The 27249-nt window shown below is 41.4% G+C and overlaps 2 protein-coding genes and 2 non-coding genes across 5 annotated transcripts in view; 2 read left to right on the top strand and 2 right to left on the bottom strand.

The window, feature by feature from the left end:
• Naam (Nicotinamide amidase) overlaps nucleotides 1–17884 on the bottom strand; it is a 32168-nt gene extending 14284 nt beyond the window's left edge. Inside the window, exons 1-2 of one of the 2 annotated variants that reach the window (XM_017176996.3) lie at nucleotides 17757–17884; nucleotides 17584–17685 (exon numbers count right to left, since the gene is read on the bottom strand). The gene's annotated coding sequence lies outside the window, so the exon portion shown is untranslated. The remainder of the gene's footprint in view (nucleotides 1–17583; nucleotides 17686–17756) is intronic. The other variant, XM_017176997.3, reaches the window with a different exon arrangement.
• On the top strand, nucleotides 16011–16083 carry TRNAV-CAC (transfer RNA valine (anticodon CAC)). Its single transcript has one exon. It is a non-coding gene; the product is annotated as a tRNA-Val (tRNA).
• Nucleotides 16859–16931, top strand: TRNAV-CAC (transfer RNA valine (anticodon CAC)). The gene has a single exon. It is a non-coding gene; the product is annotated as a tRNA-Val (tRNA).
• A 2603-nt stretch (nucleotides 17885–20487) lies between the features above and the next one.
• Nucleotides 20488–26971, bottom strand: LOC108081762 (transmembrane protease serine 9). The gene is made up of 8 exons (XM_017176964.2): nucleotides 26966–26971; nucleotides 25718–25766; nucleotides 22997–23083; nucleotides 21464–22934; nucleotides 21286–21396; nucleotides 20914–21226; nucleotides 20745–20844; nucleotides 20488–20687 (listed from the first exon to the last, which is right to left on the bottom strand). The coding sequence occupies exons 1-8, from the start codon at nucleotides 26969–26971 to the stop codon at nucleotides 20629–20631; spliced, it is 2196 nt and encodes a 731-aa protein (XP_017032453.2). The 3' UTR covers nucleotides 20488–20628.
• Nucleotides 26972–27249: the final 278 nt, after the last annotated feature.

The raw sequence follows: 27249 nt of genomic DNA, 5'->3' as shown, positions 1-27249 counted from the left end.
AGCTACCCGGCTAAGCTCCCAACAATGTGTCCTGGTCCCGGACTGATTTTTTCCTTTCTAGTACAACTAATGCGCAGCAGGCGATAAATTTAAATTTAGACGGGAATATATGTGGTGTTTACTTAATATTAAAGATTTATGCACAATATGTTGGCCGCATAAGGTACAAAAGACCGCAATAAAATAAAAAATATTGCCCATGATTTATGGGGGAAGGAACAAAAGTCAAAGGCGGCCCAGTTTCCAGCCGATGGCCGTAAATGATCGCCGCCGAATGCCGCTTTAAATTGCTTAAAAAAGACGGATTCCGATACAATAACAAGTTTCGGTTTAATTTGGCCAATAACTTTTGGTCACAGATAAACAAACATAAAGATGAACAAAATGCCGGCGAGCGATAAAAATGCGCATAATTTCGTTGAGCTTGGCAGAAAGTTTTACCAAATAAACTTGAGTACAACTCCACGCCCCCCGGGGAAATACAATCGGAAGACCCTGCTCAGACAGAGGCGCCCCGAAACACACTAATTGAAAACTATTTTTGGACGGCAGCTCTCCTGGGGCCGTGGGTTTTCAGGAGCGGAGCCGCTGGGTCCTGGGCTTTGGGTCTTGAGTCCTGAGTTCTGGGATTCGGGTCTCAGGCTTCGGGTTAATATGTAAATGGCGGATAACGCGAAATGTGCAAACTTTGGCTGCGAAACAATTTACGCGGCATTAAGCGAAACGCGTGCGCACACCTCACCTCAAAGAAAAGCCAGTCGACTTGGAACCCGGCTTCAGATTGCTTTCGATTAAAGTTGTCGACGTCAAAGTCATTGACTAAATAAGGAGCATCCATAAAAGCCAGCAAAAAGCGGCAAAGTAGTTAGCCCCATCCACCAGACCCCCCGAAAAAAAATTGGTGGGAAAAACCAGGGGAAGAGAAAAAACTTTGACAATTTGAAAAGGCGGGCTTGTGGGAGGAGGGCAAAACCGAAAGTTCCGTAAATGAAAGCCAGGCAAGGAATAAGAGAGAAATAACGAAGCCAGCACGTGTCCCGATTATGAGTTAGACTGCCAAAGGTGACGCCGGATGGGGCTTTCGGGGGTTAAAAACTTCAATTGTGATACAGCACAGAACAGATTTCAAGTTTGCCCCCAATAGATTTTGATGGCCGTGAATTGCTGTTAGCTGCGTGATGCCGCGCAACCTTGAAGGTTAAACAACTTCAGGTGGAAAGCGTTTTTGTCGTGTTTAAGAACTCTGGGTAAGTGGTCTTCAAAGTGCACTTTGGTAAATAATTGTTCTAAGTAAAACTTTACCTTCAAGCTGTTACTAAATTCAAACTAAATTATATTAAAAGTAATTGCTGCTCAATTATGATTCTACTTATCACTTGGAAAGTCTGCTCTCATCAAGACAACAATTATGAAGTTGGACATTCGTTGGACTCGTGTTTTTAACTAAATTTAAGGACTGTTAAATTCATATTACAATTTTTGTAAATAAATTAATATGCCCTTCGCTTTTGGTCTCTCTCTAATGTAATATTTTATTTATCTTCACTCAACCACTGGGGCTCAAAAAGGAATTTACACAAAATAATGCACAAAACGAGTATGCAATTCTGTATGTAAAAATCCTTGAATATTCTATTTGCTTTCACTATTTTCTCAGATAAATTACAATTTCTTTGAACCAATCAAATGTGTTTACCTTAAAGATTAATCAGACAGTCACGACCCAAAATTGAACTTGTTCTTTCAATTTTCACAGGAACTTCTGCCGCCCTCCGAAGCTAAGGAATCCGCAAAGCACTTGAAAACTTCTAATGCTCTTTCCGAGCACGAAAAACGAGGGAAACTTTAAGCTGCTACCATAATTCAGCAAAGCAAAGGAGGGAGGGAGGGGCAGGGGGAAAGCGAATGGAGATGGTTGCGGAAAAGTTGGTGGAAAGGGCGCAGGGAAGAGTGGGGAAATGTCTTGCATAATTTGCCTGCAGAGCGCTGAAAAGTAAATTACCGCCTAAGACTTCCTGTATTTGTTGTTTCGGCGGTGGGCGTGTCAAAAGTAGCTTGTCAGGACGATGGGATCAGCTAATAAACCACGCATCCCAGCCCAGGACACGGCTGCAGGAGCAGCAGGAACCAGAGTGCCAGGAGTGGCAGACACAGGAAGCAGGAGCCAAGTGGAGCATTTAAAAGCAAACGCCTCTGGGGTTCGTCAATTGAATTGCCAAAAAATTTAGCAGCTTCTGCTCGGGTGGATCCCTCTCTCCCTGGTTGGGGTGGATTCCGAGTGGATGGGTGATGGAAGGCGGGAAATGGTTCGGTTTTACACCCAGGAAAAATGGTATTAAAACGGGTAACCAATTCGCTTTTTATTAAATTCGACAAATGTGTTAACTCTAACGAGGGAATATTATGAGCTGGTGGCACGTTAAAAACATTATTTTCATACCGATTTAAAGGATATGAGACAGTATCAGAGGTTCTACAATGCCTTTTGACCGGGCTTAACATATTTATAATCGGTTTAACTGTTTTTGTATGAATTCATTATTTCTTAAATATGAAAACAACCTTCCTTATCTGGATTCTGATTATTTTTCAAAGTGCAGATGGGGCTGGACCCAATGTGTGCGCTGCCTATAAAAGGCTTTCAATTTTTCTCCGCTGTCTGCTGCTCCGTGGTCCTTTGTATAGCTTTAATGCAGGCACGTCAGCAGCAGCAATTTGGAAAGGAGCAGCGTTCGCAGGAGCCAAGGCTGTGGCAGCGGCAGTGGCAGGATCAGGAGGACGACAGGCTACGACATTGATGGATACGCAGTTAAGGAATGCCGAGTCAGCCTTTGCCTGCAGTAGGTGTCAGTCGGTTCCTCAGTTCGTCAGTCATCACAGCCTTCCATCCATCCATCCATCCATCCATCCGTCCGTCCGTCTCTCCAGCCAAGTGTGTGTGTGTCTGCTTGGGTGGTACGTGGTTGGCTTTTATCACTTGTTAGTATCTAAAAATACGTGGCCCACATGCCGCCTTTCATTTCATTTCATTTCACTTGGTTCGGTTTGGTTTTTCGTTTGGTTTTCCGTTTGGCCCGCCACATTTCCTCCGCCCTCACCTGTGCACCGCGCTTAAATACAAAATGATAAATTGCCATTTTGACTGCGGTCCCTGGTGCGGCTCCAGCCCAACCCCTTCGACCCATTCGAATTTCAAAGCCCAATCCCCCTTCTAGTACCCCCCAGAGTTTGACCCAGCGCCACTGCAGAAACGCAATGAACTCGACTCCTCCGAGTCCCAATTTTGGTACAATCAGTATGCGACTTGGCCCAGGGTATATGGTGTTCCAGTAAACAGCAATCAATGGGAATAAGGTGGATTCTTTATCATCAATATGTCCTATATTCCTTGTGTCTTAATATGTATAATAAAAGTTATAATCACAACATAAATAAAATGTTTAGAGCATAGGGATAGGGGATGTTCTATCATGAGTACCCGGTATTATTATGGTCGGGGCGTCTCCACTTCGGCATTCTTACTTGTTTCGGCCTCGCCTGCTGCTTTTTGGCCTGCAAACTGTTTTTGGCGCATTGGCTGGGCTGAAAAATTTCCACGTTACGCGCGGCTGATGTCGACGCCCAGATAACACTAAAACGCGAATACGTGGGGCCGTGCAAACACCACTACCGATGCCAGTTCCAAACACCAATGCGAATACCAATACCAATACCAACACGAAGGCAAACAGCACGCACACAACCCCACATCTGCATGCCCAGATGGAGCAGATACAGTAGCGTTAATGGGCCGCCTCGGATCGTTGATTTCCAAAGGCGTGGCTCAGGCACAGTGGAGCAGTAATAGTGCCGGTGGAACCTCTTTGCTTGCTGAAAACTTAATGGATTCTCAGAATATGGTACACAGAACGAGATAGAGGGAAAACGGTGTGCCCAGATTTTATTAAAATTCAGTGTGACCTTATGAAACAAAAAAATTACAGGTAAAACATATCCATCCGTATATTTCTTCAAGAAACTATTATATGCTCGGTTTTCCATTCTTCGTAAAGGTAAAAATAGAAGTTTAAAATGCAGGGTGTTATATTGATAGTCTTTTTTCCAGGTCACAGGCTTTTCCTCAAATTAATTTAAGACGAAAAAGTAGTCTCTGGGACTCCTTTCTAGAGTCAAAGTGCCACCATTACTGCGAAATTACTTTAATCGCATTTAAAGTTTTGCGTTATGTTTTCAAGAAGTAAGATACTGGTCTTACACATGTAAGCCTCTAGCATTGAAGTAAAGTTTCTTAATCAGTACCTACATGGCTTAAGCTAAATCACTAGAATTTCAACATTTTAAAGGTCACCACACAAATGTCAAGGGCCAATTGAAGTTCACACATGGTTTCATTAAGTTTTCAACAGCTAACTGCAAACAATCGCAACCTTTGCCCGATTCCATTTTAATCTCCATTGAAATCGCACTTGACTATGGCTTTTCTCTGACTTGTCCCCATCCCGATGTCCCTATGTCCCTGAGTCCTTGCCCGGCCACTAACCCTCCCACCTTATCGGGTGTCTAGTGATAAACACTTTGCCGTACTCTCGGCCACCGCCTCCTCATCTGCGAAACGGAAGCCATCCACACACAATTACCCATGCGAACCCTTTTGGCATTACACCAGCAGCCCCGCCGCTCAAAGGGGCCCGAACCCCGCCTCATACTAATCTGACATTGCAGCTTATCCCCGAACAAAGCGACAGAGCTGGAGCAGGGCAGGGGGCATTCGGGATCCGGGATTCGGGATCCGGGATAGGGCGGGACAGGACAGCAAAAAAGAAACCACTCACCGCAGAGCCAACTCAATTTGGTGGCCATCATTGCAAACGGCCAAAACACGGACAAAACAGTAGCAAACAGAGCAAACTTCAAATGCCAAATGGCGCACAACTTCATTTAAAAGGCATTACGACAAACATTTTGCCCAACAACTCTGATGGCAACAACAGTTTGCACCTTTTTGGCAAAAGCGTTGACATAAACGCTGGCCCATTAGCATTTTTTATGCATTAATGACAAGCCACAAAAATGGACACATCGTCATGCATATGAATGAGCCAAGGCGGCGCAGGATGCCCATCGATGTGTGAGTGTGTGACAGGATACGTGGCCGCATCTGTATGTGTGCTTGGCAGGGGGTGTATAGGTCCGTGTGTGGCTATCCCGCACGCGACAATAGACACTAAAACTCATCACGATGCGCCAAACGAGCACAGGATAAAAAGGGTGGAAGTCGAACGAAGCGGAAACAGAACCAAGGATACTCTTCGCACAAATTAATTGAACGGTTTGAAAGAGGTGTGTTTTGTGGTATATATATTATTTATATTTAAGAAGGTGTTCTTGAAAAACTTTAATTTGTAATCTGTAAGTTAATCTCTAAAGAAATAGTTAATTAACTGTAGAGTCCTTTTTTTGTATATAACCGCAAAATCCTTTAAGTTTGATCGTCACCAAGAAATATAATGAAACATATGCCGTGGCGCTATCGAAATAGCTGAATTAGCTCAGGTTGTCTGTTGACAAATCATTCTATGCTTAATCTCACCGAAAGACGAAATTAGACCTAGACAACAAAACCCTGATTACAAAATATAGAGGTCGCTAAATTATTATTATAATATTTTATATTATTTCTTATAATTTGTTATAAGGTATTAATCAACATTTATTTTCAACTTTTGGTTCTGTTAAAATTCAAACTAAATTTCCCCGTTCTTTTAAGATTTCATAAGAGTTAATTTCCCAATATAAAAACTCTGCTTGTCATTCTTGAACAAATTCTAAATCTATTATTTAATTTTTTTTTATGCCTATGGTGAATGTATTGTTATATGCGCCTCCCGGGACAATTTAAACTGTGACCCCTAAGAATACCCTTTCATATCCATAGAAATTTCTATGATTTGTTCGAGCCAATATAGATTTTCCAAACATAACTTCCGAACCAATGTGCATACCTCTCCCTCGTGTATATGACGTGTCCGTGGCTTAATAAATTTCGACTCTAAAAAAGCCCTGGAAAAAAGATTTTTGACAAACTGCGCATAGATGGCGCGCTGTGAAGATGGCGCCTGGGTTGATAAGCGCTCCCAATTGCGGATGTTTTGAATAATCGATGCTTCCTGCTGCCATGAATGTGCTGCGTGTGTGTGTGTGTGGGCTGGTGTGCCTGTGCAGGGCTCCAGCTTATTTTCTTTTCTATGCGAAACTACGCTTTTTTCAATGGCCGTGCCACGTTGATTTTTTTCTCATAAATTTCAATTCAGAATCGCTCACATTTTGCATTCATATGCAAAATTTCGTTTTTCGTCTGCGCATTTTTATTTGCCAATTAAAAACAGCCGCAGGCTCTGCATTCCACGCTGCTGCTCTGGCGGGGAATTTAAATTTAAATACAAATTGTTTGCAGTTTCTTCTATTTTGACACGGGATACCGGGCCAGCACCTGCGCGGCTAACAAGAGGCGAAGCCAATTGCAGGGCGTTGCATTTAAATTGCACATTGAACTTTGACATTCCGATAGCAATGCGGCAGAGCCGAAGCGATGGCAGATAGGATCTGCCAGCTGCAGGCTGCAGCAGGCTTCCAGTTTGCAGTTTGCTCGGGAAGCGCAATTTATTGGCCAAATATGCAAGTGGAACGAACTGCAGCTAAATGCTAGCGAAATGTCAGGCGAGAGCGGAAGTGGGGAAGTAATGCCGGAAGAATGGCACAAGAGAAAACAGTAAAAAAAAATTTAGAATTTGGACAAAAATCCCGTCTTTCAAGTATAAATTTCTATAGCTAAAACTTTATTAGGAACTCTACTCCCATCTAAAAACCTAAAAATATAAAATAAGAAACCTTCTGGAACATATTAAATCTTCATTGAATTCAGAAACCAATATCTATTTTGGCTATATTTAAAATAAAGAAATTTCTAAAACCTGACATCCGAAAATTTGTTTACAACTCCAAATACTCTTAGCTACGTTCCACTGTAATCGCTACGTTTGTTAGGACACGTGTTGTTAGTTTACGTTATTGATTGCGTCATGAAATATTGAAAGATTGTTAGGTGCACGGCGGAAGGGTTGGCTGCGCGTGGGAATGGGGCGATTTGTTGGAGCAATTCAATAGGAAATGCAGGTCATGCAGCCAACTCGAAATTGAATCAAGGCCATTCCAGAAACCCGAAAAGGTCACAGCAATAACTGAGTTTACAAGTAATTTTATTTTTCAATATGGCAAACAGAAAAGGACTTGACGTGGCTAGTCGTCGTTCGGGAAAAGGTCATGCATTTTTCTTACAACAAAATCGAAAGTTGGTTTCTTTTCGCTAAGTTAACATTTTACAGTTTGCCTGTACGATTGAAAGGTGATTTTTTTGCACCAAATTTATGTGTAATTATAAATTTGAGGTCCGCCACATGCAACATTGGTTTGAGGCAGCCAGACAATACTTTGACTAGTTTAAATTATATATAAGATACAAATTTGCACATTTCGTTACAATATTTGACTAATAAAGCCTTACAAAAATGTATATATTTAACTAAGAAGAAATTGAATGTGCTATATTGAAATAGTACTTGATTAATTCCTTTTTCAAATCTATGATACATCAAAATCAACATACCACTTTATTTGTTAAGTAAATTAAGGAGGCTAAAAATGTATGTTTAATAAAATTTATGTTAACACATTCTTTAGTTATTTTTAACCTAAGCCATATAAAGACACAACTAAACTTAGGGTAAAACCCCATTTCTATATGAAAGATTAAAGGAGCGCCTTGTCGTAATCCCCACCAACGTGGTCGAAAATGCTTTCTGGGACACACATATGTAAATACATCCAAGTAAATATATATATTTATGTACAAATATGTAAATGTATACATCCGGTTGAGCACAAGCATTGAAATGGACAACTGGAGGAATTCAATTCAGGTCACTTGCTCTTGTCCTGCTGCCCTGGAGTCCGGGCATAGTCTTGGGGTGGATGAGCGGCAATGATTTGATTTGATTTCAATTTCGGGCCACTTTAAATTGTCTTAACCGAAACACAGGCCGGCGTGACACCGATGGGCATCTGCTGATAGGCCAGAGCGAGAGCGATGCAGGACCTTTATAGCAGATAAATTAAGTAGCTTAGCAAGACAAAAGGCTGGCAAAGAATGGTCATTGAGCCAAACGGTTAAGCTGCTTAAAATCAGACCCAAAATATATTCCACCCACCAAACTAAGCCGGCGGGAAAACTGTGGGAATTGGGGAAAAACTAAAATAACAGTAAGTGGCGGCGGGGGGCGGACAAACCGTCGAAGGGAGGGACAGTCTCCCTTCAAGTGGAAGCAGCTGCTTGATTGATTGATTGATTTAAATTAAAGGCATTAAGTGGTCGGCCGGACGTTGAATTTAATCGATCAAGGACGACGCCGAGGCACCACAATTTCCCAATTGAAAATTGCTTTATGTGCGCCTTCAGCTGCTTAACTTCATCGTAATGCCATTTTCGAGCCCAGGATGAAGACGAGCCTGGCCCGGGACCAGGAGCAGGACACTTCACTATAGCTCAGTTCATATTATGTCCCCGTATTTTACGACACAAACAGGCGGCGCCCGAATTTACGGTGCTCCTTCGGGGCCCCGTCTCCTACTCCTACTCCCGCTCTGGCTCCTGCTTCTTTTTGCTCCAGCATACCAAATAAACCAACAAATCAATTTGCCAGGTGCCAGGACACCGACGTCAGGAGCTACGCTTAGCTTTATTTCACTCTTGGCCGAGATTTATGAGCCAAGGGCGCGTGAGCTGGAAAAAAAGCTTCGAACAGGGGCCGAAAGACGATGATGTAGAGTGTGAGGAGCCGGCAAATTGTTTTTGTCTTTCCTTATTTTTTTCCCCCAACCCTACACACCCACACCCGCCGGCTGAGGAAAGCAAAAAGGACACTTCTCCTGCCTGTCGACCAGCTTTGGCTGACCAGTCAGCATTTATTATTTATAATAGTCGACGGCTCGCCTTTTTGCCTGGCAACCTTTCCTAATAGATGGCACCGGGCCCAACCCATTCCCATTCGCAATCCAGATCCCAGCACGAAATTTCAATCCCTGGCCAATCCACCACCACCCACTAGAGCACTTTGTGCCACATTCAATTGCTTTGCCAGTTTGTTCCTAGGCGGGCTTCTTTTTGCTGCTGCTGCTGCTGCTGCTGCTGGTATTGCTATCGGTAAACATTTTATTGTCACACACTTGGCACAAATGGGACATCGCCGGCTGCCTCTATTTCCTCTAGTTTCCTCTGACCCACGGAACGACACCCGGACCCAAGCCCAGACCCAGCCCCAGCCCCAGCCCATTCCTTTCCCCAGCATCCTCGTGGATCTCGACTCTTATGCGGCAATCACGGCAGCAAACAGTCAACAATGAGATTTGTTTTTGGTTTAAGAGTCTAAGAGCTTTTCAATGCAATCTGCAATAGTCAAAGGTAATACAGGAATCAAGTGAGCTCTGTAATGGTTTTCTATTCTGTGCAAAGAATTCCATAAAATATGGTAGCTAATAAAAAATTGGACTGGAATGCCAGAGAAATTCCTGTTGGTAATAAAGGAAGCTCTGCTAGTGGAAAAAACTCAAGTTTAAGGCTTAATTCGAATTTTAGTGCACAAAACTTTAAGTAAAACCATTTATGTAACAAAAACATGCAATAACTTTCGCAAGGATCAGAAAATATATTGCTTGCTTACAAATATTAGATTATTTTATTATTGCAAGGATAAAAACGTTATAATTTTACTAAGAAAATAAATGATAATTCTTATTTTTCTCTTTTTTATTGGATGTATGATTGTTATAAGATCTAAACTATATTTTTTAATTAATTAATACCAAAAAAGAATATATTGTATTATATATGATGTTATTGACACGCCAACAAGTTCATCTATAGCTCTACATATTTGTATACATTTTACCAATTTCTTAGATATTTTTATACCCTTGCAGGGTATTATAATTTCAGTCAGAAGTTTGCAACGCAGTGAAGGAGACGTTTCCGACCCTATAAAGTATATATATTCTTGATCAGCATCAACAGCCGAGTCGATCTAGCCATGTCCGTCTGTCCGTCTGTCCGTCTGTCCGTCTGTCCGTTTCTACGCAAACTAGTCCCTCAGTTTTAAAGCTATCTGAATGAAACTTTACATATAGTCTTCTATATACTCTCACTGCTATATATGTCGGAACGGGCCGGATCGGACGACTATATCATATAGCTGCCATACAAATGTTCGATAAATTTTTAGAAAAAAAATTATAACTTGGCTGTTTTTCAACATTTTTGCACAATTTTTTAGATTTGGCCATTATATATTATTTCTGAATTTTGGAAAAAATTTTATGAAAATCGGACTACTATATCTTATAGCTGCCATAGGAACGATAGGGAAAGTAAAAGAAAAAATTATACCTTCGTTGTTTTTCAACGTATTTTCATCTAATTTGAAACATGAGCTTCTGGAATTATTTTAAAATTTTGGTATAAATTTAATGAAAATCGGACTACTATATCTTATAGCTGCCATAGGAACGATAGGGAAAGTAAAAGAAAAAATTATAACTTCGTTGTTTTTCAACGTATTTTCATCTACTTTGAGACATGAGCATTTAGTATTATTTCAGAATTTTGGTAACGATATTATGAAAATCGGAGAACTATATCATATAGCTGCCATAGAAGTGATCCGTAGATGTAGAGAAAATGTAAAACTGGGAATGTAAACTGTAACTGTCAAACTGTAAACATAATAAGTATAGGTAAAATGTTATGAAACTCCGTTTAGTGTCTGTTTTCGGCATTATAATTTATAATATAAATATGAAAACCAATCTGCAAGGGTATACAAACTTCGGCGTGCCGAAGTTAGCTTCCTTTCTTGTTTTTTAAATCTTGTAAGTAGAATAAATATTGTAAATTCCTGAAAATCCCGTTTAAATGTAACTAAATATTTGAGCTTGGTATATGCATGAACCCATTGCCCAAGTGTTGTAAAAACGTACTCAAAGACCCAAGCGGTTCCGAGCCCGGACGTTCAGGAATCATCATTGTTTATTTATCGTTTTTAATTCGCCCGTTCTTTATTCATTTTTTCCCATCGATTTCCTGGCAACGTTTTTTGTTACATTATCCTGATTTTCCGCTTATTGTTGTTGGCTTTTTGCGCCAAAAACCCCCCTTTTGGCTTACCTTTCTTACGTTTTTCATGGTCTGTTAAGCCTTTTCGGTCATTTGACTTATTGGTTTTTGTCGAGAGGCGAAAAAGAGATGGTAGTTCCCGGGTCCCCGGTTTCCTCGATATAATGCAGCGGGCAACAGGGGAGGCCTGGTGGACGATGTGGGCGGTGGACGGTGCACGGTGGGCGTGGGTCAGTGTGCGAAATGCGTCCTGCTTTGGAGGCTCTGGGCTGCAGGGGATCGCTCTGTTTGCCCGCCCACTCACATGGAAGGGGCGGCTTCTGTTTGCCTTGTCCACCTCCCACGGCCTTGTGTCCTTGCTTTTGTCAGTGTCAATGTGGCTGTGTGGGTATGTGTGTGTGTGTACGAGTGTTTGTCCATACACAAAGATAGCATGGCGACCGAGGCGAGGCTCCAAAGAAAAGGTCGCCATGGCGTCCAAACACACAAACACTCACTCTCATGGTCCGTGTTGCACAGAAAGAAGAAATTGGCGAGCGACTGCAACAAGCAACGTATCAGGTTACACTCTCTGTTTATAGTCACGAGCTGTTTGCAATACCAATTTGTATATCATTCAAATTGATATAAATAATACAGCACACATGTCCGCAGCCAGGACACAGAGCACATCCATACATAGCGTACCTAGTATATTCATGGAAATGTGATTTGTGGCGCATATTTGTCTTTGAAAATTTGAGATATTTCCTTCGTTCATTGTTGTGTGAATCGGTTTACGAATGGCAATAAAATGGATATCACGTTCTATTGATGAACTCAAAAGGGGTCAACAAAAATCGGTGCGGGAAACGAATTAATCGGGGATGTCGAGGAAATCTCTAGGAGTTGAAATTCGAGAGGGTCTTAATCATGGACATTGTTTGTAGTTTTTTTCACGTCCATGAAAAATTTGCTACAATTGCAACGATTATATTTTAATTTAAAATTATGTGTAATATTTAATCTTTGTTAAATTTTAAATTTTGTAGCAGTAGTTTTGGTCATCATTTTAGTGTATTTCAAAAACGATGAAATTATTAAATGGTTAGGTTAACTAAATTGAATTTTTACCCATAAAAATCATTCTTGTAATATAATATATAATGGAAGAATCGTTTTAAAAGAGCCAAAAAAGTTGGACTGTATAATAAATATATAACCCATCTAATGGCAGGGCAAGACACCTTCTTCGCTTTTCTCTTCTTCACTCTGGTTAATAAAAAATTCTTTATTAACCTGAAGAAGATTTTGATTGTATAATTTAATTAATTTCAACACTCAGACTTTGCTGGGGAAACTCTATAAATAACCCATTAAGTGGCCGCAGAAACTTTATCTGCCGCCGATGGTAATCATCTCAGTTAACCGGAGCTGCCCCGGACTTCAGTCCATTTGAGTGGCTTCGTCCAATTTCAAACTGTTGTGGGCAATTATTGTAAGTTTTTCGCTTGCCGTTCCATCTGCTCTCAATTTCGCTTTAAGTGCTGCCGCTGCCACCGCCACCGCCTCCTCATCCTCCTCTGCCACGGCCACGCCTCGTTTTCAATTAAATGAACACACCCCCGCAGCTTGGGCCCCAATCGCTGGTTTCATTATTACCAAGTTGCCAAATACAAACAGGCCAAAACAAAAAAGGAGCGAAGCGAAAAACAAAGAAGGCGAAAAATCCATGAAAATTGTTGCCGCAATATTGAAAATGCGCCGTATTTGGGTTGCTCAAAGTAGACCGCTCCGCACTCCCCCGCTACAAATTGAGCAACAAATCCGCCCGCCGCCCCTGGAAAAAGCAAGAAACACAATCGGCAGCAGATTAAGTTCATGCCATGCTGCAGTTACATTTACAGTTACAGATTTTCGCCCCAGCCCCAGCCACAACTCCTGGCAGCGCTTGCTCCCTTTTCATATTCATTTTTGCACATTTTCCGTTATATGTGTGGCCCAAAACAAATGTTGCCCGAAACCGATTTTCACCCGCCCTGGGAAAACCCATTCCGAGCATCCTTTCAGACTCTTTTCGTTTGCGCTTTTCAGGATCATTGGCAGCGGCCTGGTAGAGCGAGGGAGGGGTTCGAGTTCCCTGGGAAGTGTGAGGGGGAGCTGTGAGAAAACGTTGCGAAAATATGTCACAACATTTGTTACACATTTTCGGGTCAATTTTTTATTGCATCTTTCGGGCACAACACCCTCCTGCATAAGCTGGAAAGACCCACATGATCCGAGGTCCTGTCACAGCTGCTAGCAACTGCCCTGCCTTTCCACTGCTTTTCTCGGAGAAATCCTGCTCGGAAAACACCTCCCTACATGAACAGCCCCACCTCCAGCGACCCTCCCGCTGGCACCCCTTCTGTCATTGACACTAGCGTGTCTTTTGGTGCTTCCAATTAAAATCCATTCAGCTGTAAAATCGTAAACAGTTTTGTACAGAAAAAACACAGTAGGTCCCCCGGGTCTGCTGATGATGGTGATGAGAAAACTATTTTGTCACTCTTAAAAATACATCGATAGCAAGTGGGGGAGGGAAAATGGGAATAAAATAAAGACCAGCTCCATTACTGGAACGAACGTCCATCTGTCACGTACTGAAATTTAATTTCAAATTGAATTTTCTGTCAATTTGCACTCAGTGGTTTCACTAAACTCATTCGTTTTCATAGGTTTTAATTTAAACTCAATAAATTATTAACTTCTAGCCCTATTTAAAATGTAGGTCTAGATTACTTAACCACCAATAAATATAATTTAGGTACTTTAAATAATAACTAAATTTCCTTTTTGCTATAACATGCATTATCTTAAGAAAATGTTAAATAAAGATATATTTAAATATATATTTCTCTAGTCATGGGTTCTCTTTTTAATATTACACAAAATGTTTACAATTTGTTCTCCTATCTAGCGACATTTTGGTATATGTTTTAATCAAACAAATGCAATTCTACGGGGTCAATGTATTGTCTGCCCTCCCCTGAATTACCATATTAACTTAATTGCTGTGAAAGGCACGCTAATTTATTTATTTTTGTATAGCATATAATTTATTTGTGGAGAGACAAAAGAATTAGATTCGTTTCCGGGTTTAACAAAATGAATTGTCGAATTAAAAAATAACTATTTCCATTTTAAAAGCATATCCAAAAGGTGTTTAATTCAAGAAAAAATTTGAATAAGGAAATTTGTGAAAAACATACAAGAAAATTTAAAGATCAAATCTCTATGCTTACCAAATTTAATTATTTGGAATTAAAATGACAATTCAATTTGTCATTGCAATCAATATTCCAGCCCAAGTCACCTTTTCACCTACTGGGTATCAATACGGCCAGAATAACGGACAATTAATTATGCACAACAAACGGGGACCCCCACCGAGAAACACCGACCCGAATGGCGGAACAACAATATACATTTACCATATACAGCTCGGCACAACACACAACGCCAAATCCAACGGTTGCTCGTCCGTCCGGCTGTCCAGTAATTGTTGCTTTAATTGTTGTGCAATCCCCCTGAACCTAAAACTCAGAACGTAGACCCCAGAACCCAAAGAGCACAGAGCACGGAGCACAGAGATCAAGACCCCACCCAAAAACCAGTCACGATTCAGCCGGCCTGAGCTGAAAAGGGGGTGAATGGAATGGAACAGCTTGATCTGAGGCTGCTTCGCCAATGTCGACCGCAAATTAATTTACAACGTAAACTGCAAAATTGAAAATTATGTTGTAATTACTCAATTCTGACGTTTTTCCCATTGACCCAAATTTATGGGGCCGTACACATACACATATACATGTAAATATAGCCACCCCCGCACACTCACACTCGAAGGCGCTTCCTTGTGGACTCTTCTTGGCGTTGCTCGTGGATTTGCTTGCACTGCGAGGAGAATCCATCGCTAATATCTAAAGAGGTGCTTAATCTAATTTCTAAATATTAATAAAACTAATTTTAAAAGTGCCAAAGAATATTAGGTGCGAGTTTTCAGAACCCTAAAAGAGGAGTTTAATGAGTTTAGAGATTACCTTGAGACTATTTTATTCGACTCTGTTCGGACATTATTTTAACTAGTTACAGATTCTATTAAAAATCTATTTAATTAAAAAAATTATTGTAAAATAGGATGAGTAATCTCAGGTTAAGAATCATGGTCTCCATTATAGAAATCCGTTTTCTGCTCAGTGTGTCCTCTGTGTTCGTGTCTGGCCTCAACCTTTGTGCCAATTTAAATGCGTAATTATAACGAGTGCCAGAGAGCAGTTAGAGTCCGTTCTGGTCTGCATATTAATTACGTTCACGGTGCCGCACAAAAGCAGAGCAATGAAAGGGGGAGCCAGTCTTGGCCCGGCCGAAAGCGAACAAGACAATAGGAATTTTAATCAAGGATCAGCGTGCTCGAATTTATTTAAAGGTGGGCCAGCATAGCATCGCCACCCACCACAGATATCCCTCCCTTCCTGGCCCCTCCCCAGAGCATTGGTTGGTAATCTGGTCAGCGTCTTTCAGGCATGTCGGGAATGCCTTTCTCTCGCCCCCTCCTCGCTCGCCAACTGCTGGCCAATTGTGTGTGGAGCGGACAAGTAAGGGCTAATTAAGAGCGGCATGACAAGGCAGAGAATGGATTTCATTCAGGCAGTCTTATGCGGTCTCTGGATTTGTTGTTTGTTGTTTCTGCCACGCAATAGTAACAGGGAATGCTAGATAACCACGATCTTCGGACTATGACCACCATTGGACCGGAGCATGGTAAGTTGTTTCCGTAGTGTAGCGGTTATCACGTGTGCTTCACACGCACAAGGTCCCCGGTTCGAACCCGGGCGGGAACAAAGTCGATTTATTTTTTTATTTTATGAAAAAAATTAATTCTATTTCTAGGATTTTTTTCATTGGCTGAGCAATACTTGCAGACGATTAATTTATGCATTGTAAAAGTACATATGGTATATACAAGGAACACGTCTTTTTTTTAAATAAATTATGCATACAGAGATATGTATTTAGATTACATATATTTTCAGAAAATAATTTCTAAAACATTAAATAATTGTCTTAAATTACGAAATTTATGTTATATGCTCTGAAACGTTTTTTTTTTTTTTTTTTTTTTAATTTTTAAAAAGTTTTGTTCGTTTGGATTTAGAATGCAAACGCAACAATAATGTGAAATAAGGAGTACCATTTCCCAAAGAGTAATTGTAAAAAACAAGGAAAGTATTATGTTTAATAATATTTTTTATACTTGAGCTAGGTTTTTAAATTATTATTTAATTAATTATTATTAATGTATTTGAAAGAGAATTATCCTTATTACCCTATGTAAACTTAGTTTGTATAGGGTTTATTGCATTTTTATCTTATTTACACTAACGATAACTATGATTTAACAGTGTGCATTGTCCGCATTTAACTATAATTTCCCTTTCAAGTTCATAAACAAACCAGGCAGCAGTATTTAAGCGCAAATGTTTTTCCTAACCATTACTACTTCAATACAAGTTTTTCTGCGCTATTAAATTATAATTACGGTCTATAAATAGAAACGGTGTTTGGAATAGCAGCTCGTTAGCTTTTCATGAGCTCTTAAGCACCCGATCTCCAAGCGTTTCCGTAGTGTAGCGGTTATCACGTGTGCTTCACACGCACAAGGTCCCCGGTTCGAACCCGGGCGGGAACAAGATGGACTTTTTTGTTTATTTTTATTTCATTTTATAAAGTTAACTTGAAATCGAATACATTTTCATCAAATTATGTAAAGAATCGGTTATGCTTTAAGTTATCAGATTACGAAAAAATTATGAAATATTTAACAAAAAAAAATTTTTTTTTAAGAAATTATATCGGAAATTATACAACTGCCCCACTATAATTATTTTAATGATTTTCCGTTTAAATGACGAATTATCTGCAAAGCGCTGAGTAATTGTAAGTATGAGAAAACCGTAAGCCACAAGCTTATCGTGTAGCACTTAAAATACAAATGCGTATATTTTAATTTTTTTAATAAAACCGACTGAAAATCGCCGGAAAAACTCCAATAATTGCTAACATAGTTTAAATAACAGAAGCATAAAGCTTTTACTTCGTATTATAACATAACCATGTATGCTGTAGCTTAAAGCTCGTGCATTTACACTGAACAGCACAAGTGAGGAAAAATATTTTATGTAAAATAAGCTATGCTCCCCTTCCATTTCGCAGTGACTCAGCTTTTTCAGAGCCAACTTAAAACCAGAATGACCTTTTTGACTCCTCTCCCCCAATATCCATAACAGCCCTCCCTTATAAGTGAGCTTTTTCTCTTACTTTTCCGATACTCAGGTACTTACCACGCGTTTAGCCAAAAAAGCTATGCATAAACAAAACACACGAAGCTTTCTAGTCTCACGCACAGCAGCAGCAACAATGTGAAATTGCCGATTATCAGCGCACTAATAATACAATATTATGATTTATAAATGTAGTAAATCATCACAGTAAGTAGAGATTGTAATTTAAGTACTTGTAGGAACACCTTGAACTGCCGAATTGATGAATTATCGCAAGAGCTGGCAATAGACGCACTTTGCCGGTTGGAGGGAAACCTATCGCGTCCGTCAGCTATGAAAGCTTAATGCCAAATGAGCGCTTATTTGAACAATGTAGTTTTTTTAAAGAGCAAGTCATGGGAAAGAGAGAACCGGCGAAAAAAAACTTAATGCATTGCTCACGTTTGTTTACGGCGTTCAATTTCGTTCTAGTCGTTGATCGCTATTGTAAATCACCAATCAATTAGTTTCGTTTCATTGACTTCCGTTACATCACTGGTCATGTAACTAGCTAAAAAAAAAAACAAATTACAATAAACAAAACACGACCGTTTATTGTTATATAAAATGATACAAACAGAAAATATTTGTCAGAGACTGAGAAGGTTTACCAACCCTTCGATATATTTATACCCTTGCAGGGTATTATAATTTCAGTCAGAAGTTTGCAACGCAGTGAAGGAGACGTTTCCGACCCTATAAAGTATATATATTCTTGATCAGCATCAACAGCCGAGTCGATCTAGCCATGTCCGTCTGTCCGTCTGTCCGTCTGTCCGTCTGTCTGTCTGTCTGTCTGTCTGTCTGTCCGTCTGTCTGTTTCTACGCAAACTAGTCCCTCAGTTTTAAAGCTATCTGAATGAAACTTTGCATATAGTCTTCTATATGCTCTCACTGCTATATATGTCGGAACGAGCCGGATCGGACGACTATATCATATAGCTGCCATACAAATGTTCAATAAATTTTTAGAAAAAAAATTATAACTTAGCTGTTTTTCAACATATGTGCACTATTTTTTACATATGACCATTTTATATTATTTCTGAATTTTGGTAAAAATTTTATGAAAATCAGACGACTATATCATATAGCTGCCATAGGAACGATCAGGAAATTAATAGAAAAAAATTATAACTTCGTTGTTTTTCAACGTATTTTCATCTACTCTGAGATATAGTCTTATTTTATTATTTCAGAATTTTGGTACGAATTTCATAAAAATCGGACAACTATATCATATAGCTGCCATATAAACGATCGGTAGATGTAGATAAAATATAAAGCTGGGAATGCAAAACTGTAACTGTCAAACTGTAAACATAATAAGTATACGTAGGTAAAATGTAATGAAATAATATCTGCAAGGGTATAGAAACTTCGGCGTGCCGAAGTTAGCTTCCTTTCTTGTTCAGATTAATTTTCATGGAAAGCCAAAATGTAGATATACAAAATAGGAGATCTCTGTGAAAGTATTTTAAAAATATAAAATCTACCACAAACCTTCTTTAGTTTAGTGCTGTCATTAGAAACGTGTTTATATAAAAACAACTCCCAAACTGACGTTATCTTTACAGACTTCAGCAAAGCCTTTGATTCGGTGAACTGCCTCCTGCTGTTGGAAAACTTGTACTCTTGGGATTCCCAGTTTTGTTGACTAATGCATCACACTAATGGATCGCTACTTATGAACTTATCGAACCGAACTCAAAGAGTAGCTTTCAAGGGTTTATTTTTTAACCGTGTCCACGTAACTTCGGGCGTTTTAGAAGTACCACTTCTGTTTGTCATTTTTAATAACGACTTACCGGATGTGGTTCTTCATTCTGACGTGACGATGTGTGCACTTACGAACTCAGACTCTTATATGCTTTTGAAAATTGACTTGAATAACATGCAGTTCTGATGCATTAACAATTTGCTGTTTCTCAAGAGCTCTAAATGTAAATGTCTTTCTTTCGAAAAAATTTATTCTTAGCAAAATATTCAATGGGGACGAGTGATCTTTAACGCATCCATTCTGTCAGAGTTCTGTTTACCCTCAACTTAAACTTTACCGACCATATTGATTTAATTGTCGGTAAAGCTAAAGGGGTTTTTGCCTTTGTCAAGCATTGATCTAAGGAGTTTGACGATCCTTACACCACAAAACGTCTTTATGTCTCTCTTGTTCGTCCTATTCTCGAATATTTTTCGTGTGTACTTACGGTCACCTCAATATGAATCCTTATTGAATCGGTTCAATTCCTTTTGTAATAAAACAAATAAATCAACTTTACTTGCACTTGTACATGCTGCACCCAGCAGAGGCGAACCAAGTGTAATTTTCTTTAACAATTAACCCTTAAGAATTGGGTAGATGGGGAAAATAGTTTCTAATATACAAAATGCACTCTTTTAAATTAACAAAGAAAGCTTTGATTGCCTGGTATGTCACAGTCGAGGAGGTCTCATCTGTAGTTTACTTACTTGGATGTCCGGATAAGGTCATATCGACGCATTTTCGCGAAAGTATCGTATGTCGAAAAATCCAATTTTACAGGAGAAGCTTTTTTGTGCTTTAATCTCTTAGGAAGCACTATAGAAAAGACAAAATTGAAACTTAATTTTTATCGGAACTATAGGGTTTTCAGTTATAATATTTCACAGGGTAGTGAGACATTAGGTGCCTAACAATTTTGCATTAAAATCTCAATTTCGAAAAAAAGCGACATACGATACTTTCGCGAAAATGCGTCGATATATAGTATGTACATACTTACATATACAATACCAAGGTTACTGACCAGTGCCTTTTCGCAAGTGGTTTTAGTTTTTGTTTAACCCACTTAACATATTTTTACAATCAAAGACATTTTCTTCACACACTTTATTTATAATCTTTAAATATTTAATAATTTAGTCAACAAATGCTACACATCGGAGCAATGGGCTGCGGTTAATAAATAAGACACTGCACATAGAACAGGTAGAGCAGGGAAGGGGCATTAAGAGTACATAGACTAGTGTTACCTAAATTTAGGCTACAGTTACGGCTAAGGTGGATCGGGTGGATCGTCTGGAAGATCAGTCCCTCGTATGATCGCGTATCCAGTCCAGATATTCGGTGACGCGCGTGTAGACACCTATAAGAAAATAATGTTATAGTAATAGCCAAGGATATCTGTATATAAGTAACTTACCTGGATAGCCAGGTTCACCGCACTTGTTGCCAAAGGAAACTACTCCCAGCTGGACCCAGTGCGAGTCATATCGCATCATTAGCGGACCGCCAGAGTCGCCCTTTTACAATTAAAAGAATATATGGAAAATAAATGTCTCCCTTAGACCAGATCAACTGCATTGACTGACCTGGCAGGCATCAACTCCGCCATCCGAATAACCTGCGCAGATAAAGTTCTCGTTGATGGGCTGGAAGTAGCTACGATCGCAGTCCTCGTTCCGCCAGATGGGCAGCTCCGCCTGCCGCTGGCTAGTGGACTCCTTGCCGCCGTAGTATGTGGTGCCCCAGCCCACGACGGTGGCCCTACGTCCTGGCAGGCGCTCCTTGGGCGGCATACGAAGGCCCTTTGGTAGGCACACGGGGATCACGTACTTGGATTTTCGTACCGGCTTGTCCAGCACCAGGATGGCAATGTCGTTATAAAAGCCAATTCGGGAGAAGCTGAAACACAAATCCATAGGATTACTCTATATTCAATGGGTTTAAGTGAAGGTAACTACCGCTCGTGGGTGCGCACTTCCTTAACGGCAAAGGTCACGGGATCAGAGGGTTCTGCGTCCGTGGAAAGATCAATGTCACCCAGCCGCACAGTGAATTGTCGCGCGGCGAACCTAAAAAAGACAGGAAGAAACCAGATGTTAATATCGATGGTAACTTCATCTAATCCTTAGCACTCACGGCTTCTGGCGAGAATCGCGGGTGCAATGCGCCGCCGTCAGGATGTACTTGGTGCCAATCAGGGAGCCGCCGCACCAGAACTCCGTTCGCTTGGGACCATGAAGGAAAATTGCCGCCATCCAAGGCCACTGTCCGTTGGGGGCCTCCACTCCACCAACGATACGACCCGTTGAGTACTCCTGCTGGCCGCACTCGTCGGGGTCTACGATGTTGTTTCCAATCTCATCCAGACCCTCGGGCTCCAGCGGCACCTCTGTCGTCGTGGTCGTCGTCGTCGTTGGTGGCTTCTTTTGGGGAATGAGCACTAGTCCCGATGTGGGTCGAGTCGTGGGTCGCAGTGTCGTTCTTTTGGTCGGCTGGGAAGCCTTTGTAGTCGTGGTAATCAGAGGTGGTCGTGTGGTCAGCTTCAGAGGCCTTTGGGTGGTCAACACGGTAGAGCTATCGGATGATGCGGCGGACGAGGACAATGGACAGCACACTCCGGGAACGAAGAGGCTTTTGAAACACAGCGACTCCCTCAAGCTGCTCAGATTCAGCAGCAAGGCCGGGCAGCTGCTCAGATCCTCACAACGTCCTGGTCTTCCACTCGGCGTCTTGCAGTAGTTCTCAACATCCTTGGCGGTTCCCGCCTCATCACTGGCCACCGCCAGCTGATCCAGGGGCCTCAGAGTGGTGGGAGATGCTGCGGTCGAAGTGCTGGTTGTTGTGCGCGGCGTTGTGGGAATCTTGATCTTCTGCTGGGACTGCTGGGCTCCCTGAACCGCTTGGTTTTGGACTGCCTCCTCATTGGGTTTCTTTACCTTCTGCTTGTTCTTATTCTTCTTCTTTTTCTTCTTTAGCTTCAGCTCCTTGTTCTCCACGAACATGGGCGAATGGTCGTCCAGCCCGACCCTTTTGGTAGCGACCTGGACAACGCTCAAGTTGGCCGGCTTGCCAGCTGGCAGTAAACTATTGGCGGATAGTGTTATTGGCAGAGTATCCAGTAGTTTCCCAGAGACTCCAGGAATGGCTTCTGATTTCCCCAGAGGTGAGGATGTTGAAGACGTTGTCACCTCAGTGGTACTACTTAAAGTAGAGCTGGCAGAGCTATCAGCTTGTTGGACCTTGTCCTCACTCTTCTCCACACCCTCCGCCTTGTTTTGATCTTGTCCGCCGCGAGTTATGTCCACCAACATGTGGCCCACATGGTTTAGTGCCCCCAGGGTCTCCGATATGCGCTTAAAGGTGGACTGGGAGAGCTGTCGTGGCAGGGACTCGTTGCTGCCCTCAGTCTGCTCCTCATCGCTGTCATAGTACTCGCTGGAGCCCTCGACGTCGTCGTCGTCGTCCTCATCATCATCGTAGGCAGAGCTGGACTGGCTGCTGGCGGAAGAGCCACTCCCCGTGCTGGCCGAGCTCTGGCTCAGGCCCAAGTCCTCACTGAGCTGGCGGCCAAGGCGCCGGTCGTGCAGGTGCGGCTGAAAAAAAGACGCTGCCTTAAGAGTTAAAGTTGTGAATGTCCGTGGCAGCGATGCGCATCCTGGTCGCACTTACCGTCGTTGGTCAGGTGAAGAGGCTGCTCCTCATCCAGGGCATCTTCGGCTTGTGCTCCAGCAGGGAGTAACGTTCCAGCGGTGAGTACTGGAAGGAGAAGGAGACTTTATTAGTTCGTAAATTATATTCGACAAATTAAACAGTAAAGTAAAAATATGAGCAACGCTTATTGCATATTTTCCATTTTAATGATGATAGGGATATTATTTGAAATATGTCGCCCCAGAAACTACAACTAATAGTTGAATATATATGCAATTATATTTTTTAAGCTGTTTGATTTTGCCTGATAACGTAAATATAGTAATAATTTTTTGCAATTACTCATACTTGAACAACAAAATCTTAATCCTATAATTAAACATTTAATTTATAATTGAACTGCCAGCTAGTGGTTAGTTATGAAACGCGCTGTCTGCTTGAAAGCAGGAAGCACTCGAGATCCGCTAGCTCCTAACTGACCTAGCTCACTTCGAATTGAACAATGGCCCTATGCAAAATCGTACGTTTGTTGAATAATGTCACAAATTGGCATTACGCATCCGCCCCCTTGTCCCTTAAATGGGAAAGTATGTCGCCGGTTATGACTCCAGTACCCTCCGTCACCCTGTTCCCCCTGTCCGCCCCACTTAACCCCTTTCTGTTGTCGTTCAACTGAAGCGCTTAATGTTTATTTAGCAGTGTGTTTACTTTGCTTGGCTGCCGTGACATAATCGGAGTCCGTTTGGCTTGGTTTGCTTTGTATTTTTTTTTCGTTCGCCTCCTCGCGGTTGGCTTAATGACTTGACATTTTTCCACTGGAAAGATCTCTCCGAAGAGGAACTTCCTCGCGGGCTATTCTTTATGTAAGTGGACGATGCAGCGCCCCTCAAGGTCGGGATAAACATAAAGATTTCACCTCACAGCTCGGAAGGAAAACAATATTGATTATCTGCAGTGATTTGGGTTAAGCTGCTACCGTTACGGTTTAATATCGCCTCTTTCTGCTTTTATTTTGATGTTTTCTTGTTTTGCTTTTATGCCAGATCCCCGAGCGCGGCTGCTCATTAACATTTTTCGAGGTGTGCACTGCAACTTTGCCACTTTCACTTGGAATAAAATTGCCCATACCAAATGGCAATGCTTTATTTTGTGTTTCAGCTGCCGGCATGGTTGTGCGCGCCCCAACACAATGAAGTGCTGGCCAATTATAGGGCTTATATAGAAATGATTTCTTGGGAAAAAGTGAATGCCCCGAGGGCCCTAGACAGTGTAAGCACATTCGCCACATTTAAGCGTGCTCTCCTTTCGGTTCATTGTTCATTATTCGGATTTTTTTTGCATTTTGACCCAAAAAAGTGTCACAAAGTGCGGCGAAAGAAAATGAAAAGAAAAATTACATTGAATTCGATTTAGCATCCAATATTTTAAAAATACCTTATCTTTTATTGGATGTCTTGGAAAACTGATTTTTGAGAATGAAAGTTGGGAAATAAATCGTTTTCGTTCTAGTTTTAAGTAATGCTCGTTATAAAATTTAGTACCGTTAGGCCGCACATTAAGGTGCGCCCATAAATGTTGGCTTACGGCTATAAACAATTTAAATAGTCGCTAACTTCTAGTCGAAATAAACAGTTTTAAGTCAAAACCAGATACTAAATGCCTGCTTTTATCTAACCCTCATGTTATAATGTTGTTTTTTAACATTCCTAAACAAAAGAGACTTTTTTAATAGTATACAAACTATTTAAAACTTAAAAGCAATGTTATAGAAATCGTAATGACAATTAAATAAAGAATTACTTTGGGAAAGTTTACTAGTTTAGTCTTGGAAATGGAATCATCTCAAATTAAACACAGTTTTGGCAACCCCTAGAGTAACAGCAAGCCTGAGTGTTAACTCCAGCCGTAATCCAATTAAGAGCCAGCCGGCAGTTTCGTAAGCTCCTGCCAAGAGATTTTCCAGTAATTGCTTGGCCAACGAAAGTGAAAATAATCCAAGAAAGGCATTGGCAGCAACGCTGGAAAAGTACCAACTAATCCGCAGAGGGGCGCAGTGGACGGGAAGAGAAACTGGCGGCCGTTTGGTCGCACTAACTTCCGAATCCGCGGGGATAACATTAAATTGAACACTTCATGGTCAGGCGGCATCTAAAACCCGCCGGGACTGGAGTTTTTGGCACCAGCAAACCCACCAACAGACGGCGGCGGTGACAAGTTTTTCTTAGCTCTTTTTTAGTGTTTAAAGTTGCATAATAGATGATCGGGCCTGGCTCTGCTATAATACCGAGAAACACGTACGAAGGTGTACTTGGGACGCGGGGAGATCCACGATTGGCCTTGGTGTCGCCGCATCTATGTGTATGTGTGGTGTGTGTGATTTGCATGCCAGCTGGTTTCTTTCGGCTCTGACGTCACCGAGCGGAAGCTTTATTGGCACCACCGAGTGGTGGGCAAAGGAAAGTTGCAAGCAGGCCCGCGCGTTGCACGAATAGTGATCGAAGAAGCCCTCGCATCATCGGCTGCATTCGAGTTCGTTGCCTAAGTCTTTTGTTTTCCCTCGCCCATTTATTTATTTATTTTTTGCGCAGCACATTAGCACAAATCAACCATAAGCCGCACATAAATGGTTACAACACCTTTTAAACCGATTTTGAGATGCCCGAAACTAGGTTAATTATGCGTTAATTTTGGGCCCCAGTTCCCGTGGTTTTATCTATTGTTTTTATTGTAAATACCAACCCAGGCAGAGCAGAAATGGCGTCGTCTGCATCTTGCCGAACTCCGAATGCTTAAAATGCAGTTTCCGTTTTCAGTTTACAAAAGCCGTTTAACATTTGCCGACAATTTTAGGTAGTCTCGTTCACTTTTTGTTTACTATTATTTAACACACTCGACGAACGGCGACGCGATGACGAACGAACCCAACGAAAACGACTCTGAACGAAAATGAAAGTGTTAAAAAGTGTTAAGCAGCGGCGACGTTTTTTTTATTTTTTCGGTTTCAATATCTTGGCCTGACTTGGGCCACAATTTAGCCTTGGCGTTAACTTTTTACGAACTGGCAATTGCTTTAATTGAATTTTGTAATATTTATTTTTATTTCCCGCCGCTCCGATTGCGAAACGGTTTCGGTGAAAAATGCAAAAATTTCACTTTTACGCCTTTTGCTCGAATTAAATCACCAACGAGTGTTATTGACTGTAGTCCAATTGCAGTTTATTTTACGATTTCGGACCTCTAGAGGGCTTATTTTTGGGGTTTCGAGCGGAGTGGAGCGGCCTGCTTCCGTGTGCCGTTGCTGCCCGAGTTCGACTGAAATTGAAACTGAAAATGCAGAAGACAAAACGCGACGCGGGCCCAGAGCCGAAGACACACGGCCAGCAACAACATAACATTTTGTGGCGTCGTTTTCAGGCAGCTTTTGGCCTTAACTCCACTGTGGGTATTGTCGCTGGAGCATTTCGTTTCGTTTTCGTTTCGGCTTTTGTTGTGGAAGATCGGCAGCGATGCAGGCCGACGGTTGCGGGGGAGCTTAAGAGGCGCGACGGTAGCCGCGAGGTTGTCAGCTGGATTTTTACTTTCTTCAGACTTGAGGAGCTTGGGCTGGAGCCTCAGCGCTCTCTCTCAGTCACACTATCGCTCTCTCTTACAATTCTAATCTATATAGTTTTATAAATTAATATGTTAGCCATATAGAGAGTTCCCTTGAACTGCAAACTCAATGAACCCAAGAGCCAATTTGCATTGAGCACTCGCCCACATATGTAGATAGTGCTCAACCTCAGGTATTCCCGCAGTCCGAAAAATATATATTTAATATTTGCGCAACCTTAGCTTGTTTTCCCGCCTCGCGAAGCCTCCACCATGCAATCGATCGAGTACTGTGTGGCTTTTTGGATGAATCATGCTGTGGTTTCCCCAAAACGAACCGAACTCTTTGGCCTGGCCTACTTCAAATGCAAATGGTTTAACCGAAAAAACCTATACACTCATGATTGATGGTAGTCGTACGATGCAGAGGAGAAACCCGACAGAAATTAAACAAAATTTAAGTGGAAATAAGATGGTGGTAAATAATTACAAGGCCTTAATGAAAATACAACAAACTATCTATCTTCTGCCTTTGATCTGGCAGATCTTGTGTATCTCCCCTCCATAATGTCATCTTATCTCCGGCTCAATTGGTACATTTTGTCTGCGTTTTTTAACCTTTTTGCTTTATTGCTCCGGCGTCACTAACGACCGTGAAAAGGAAAAAGTGTAGAAGAGCG

This window comes from Drosophila kikkawai, chromosome 3R (assembly GCF_030179895.1).
Source record: "Drosophila kikkawai strain 14028-0561.14 chromosome 3R, DkikHiC1v2, whole genome shotgun sequence".
NCBI classification, from domain to species: Eukaryota; Metazoa; Arthropoda; class Insecta; order Diptera; family Drosophilidae; genus Drosophila; species Drosophila kikkawai.
This window is presented reverse-complemented; position numbering and strand designations above follow the sequence as displayed.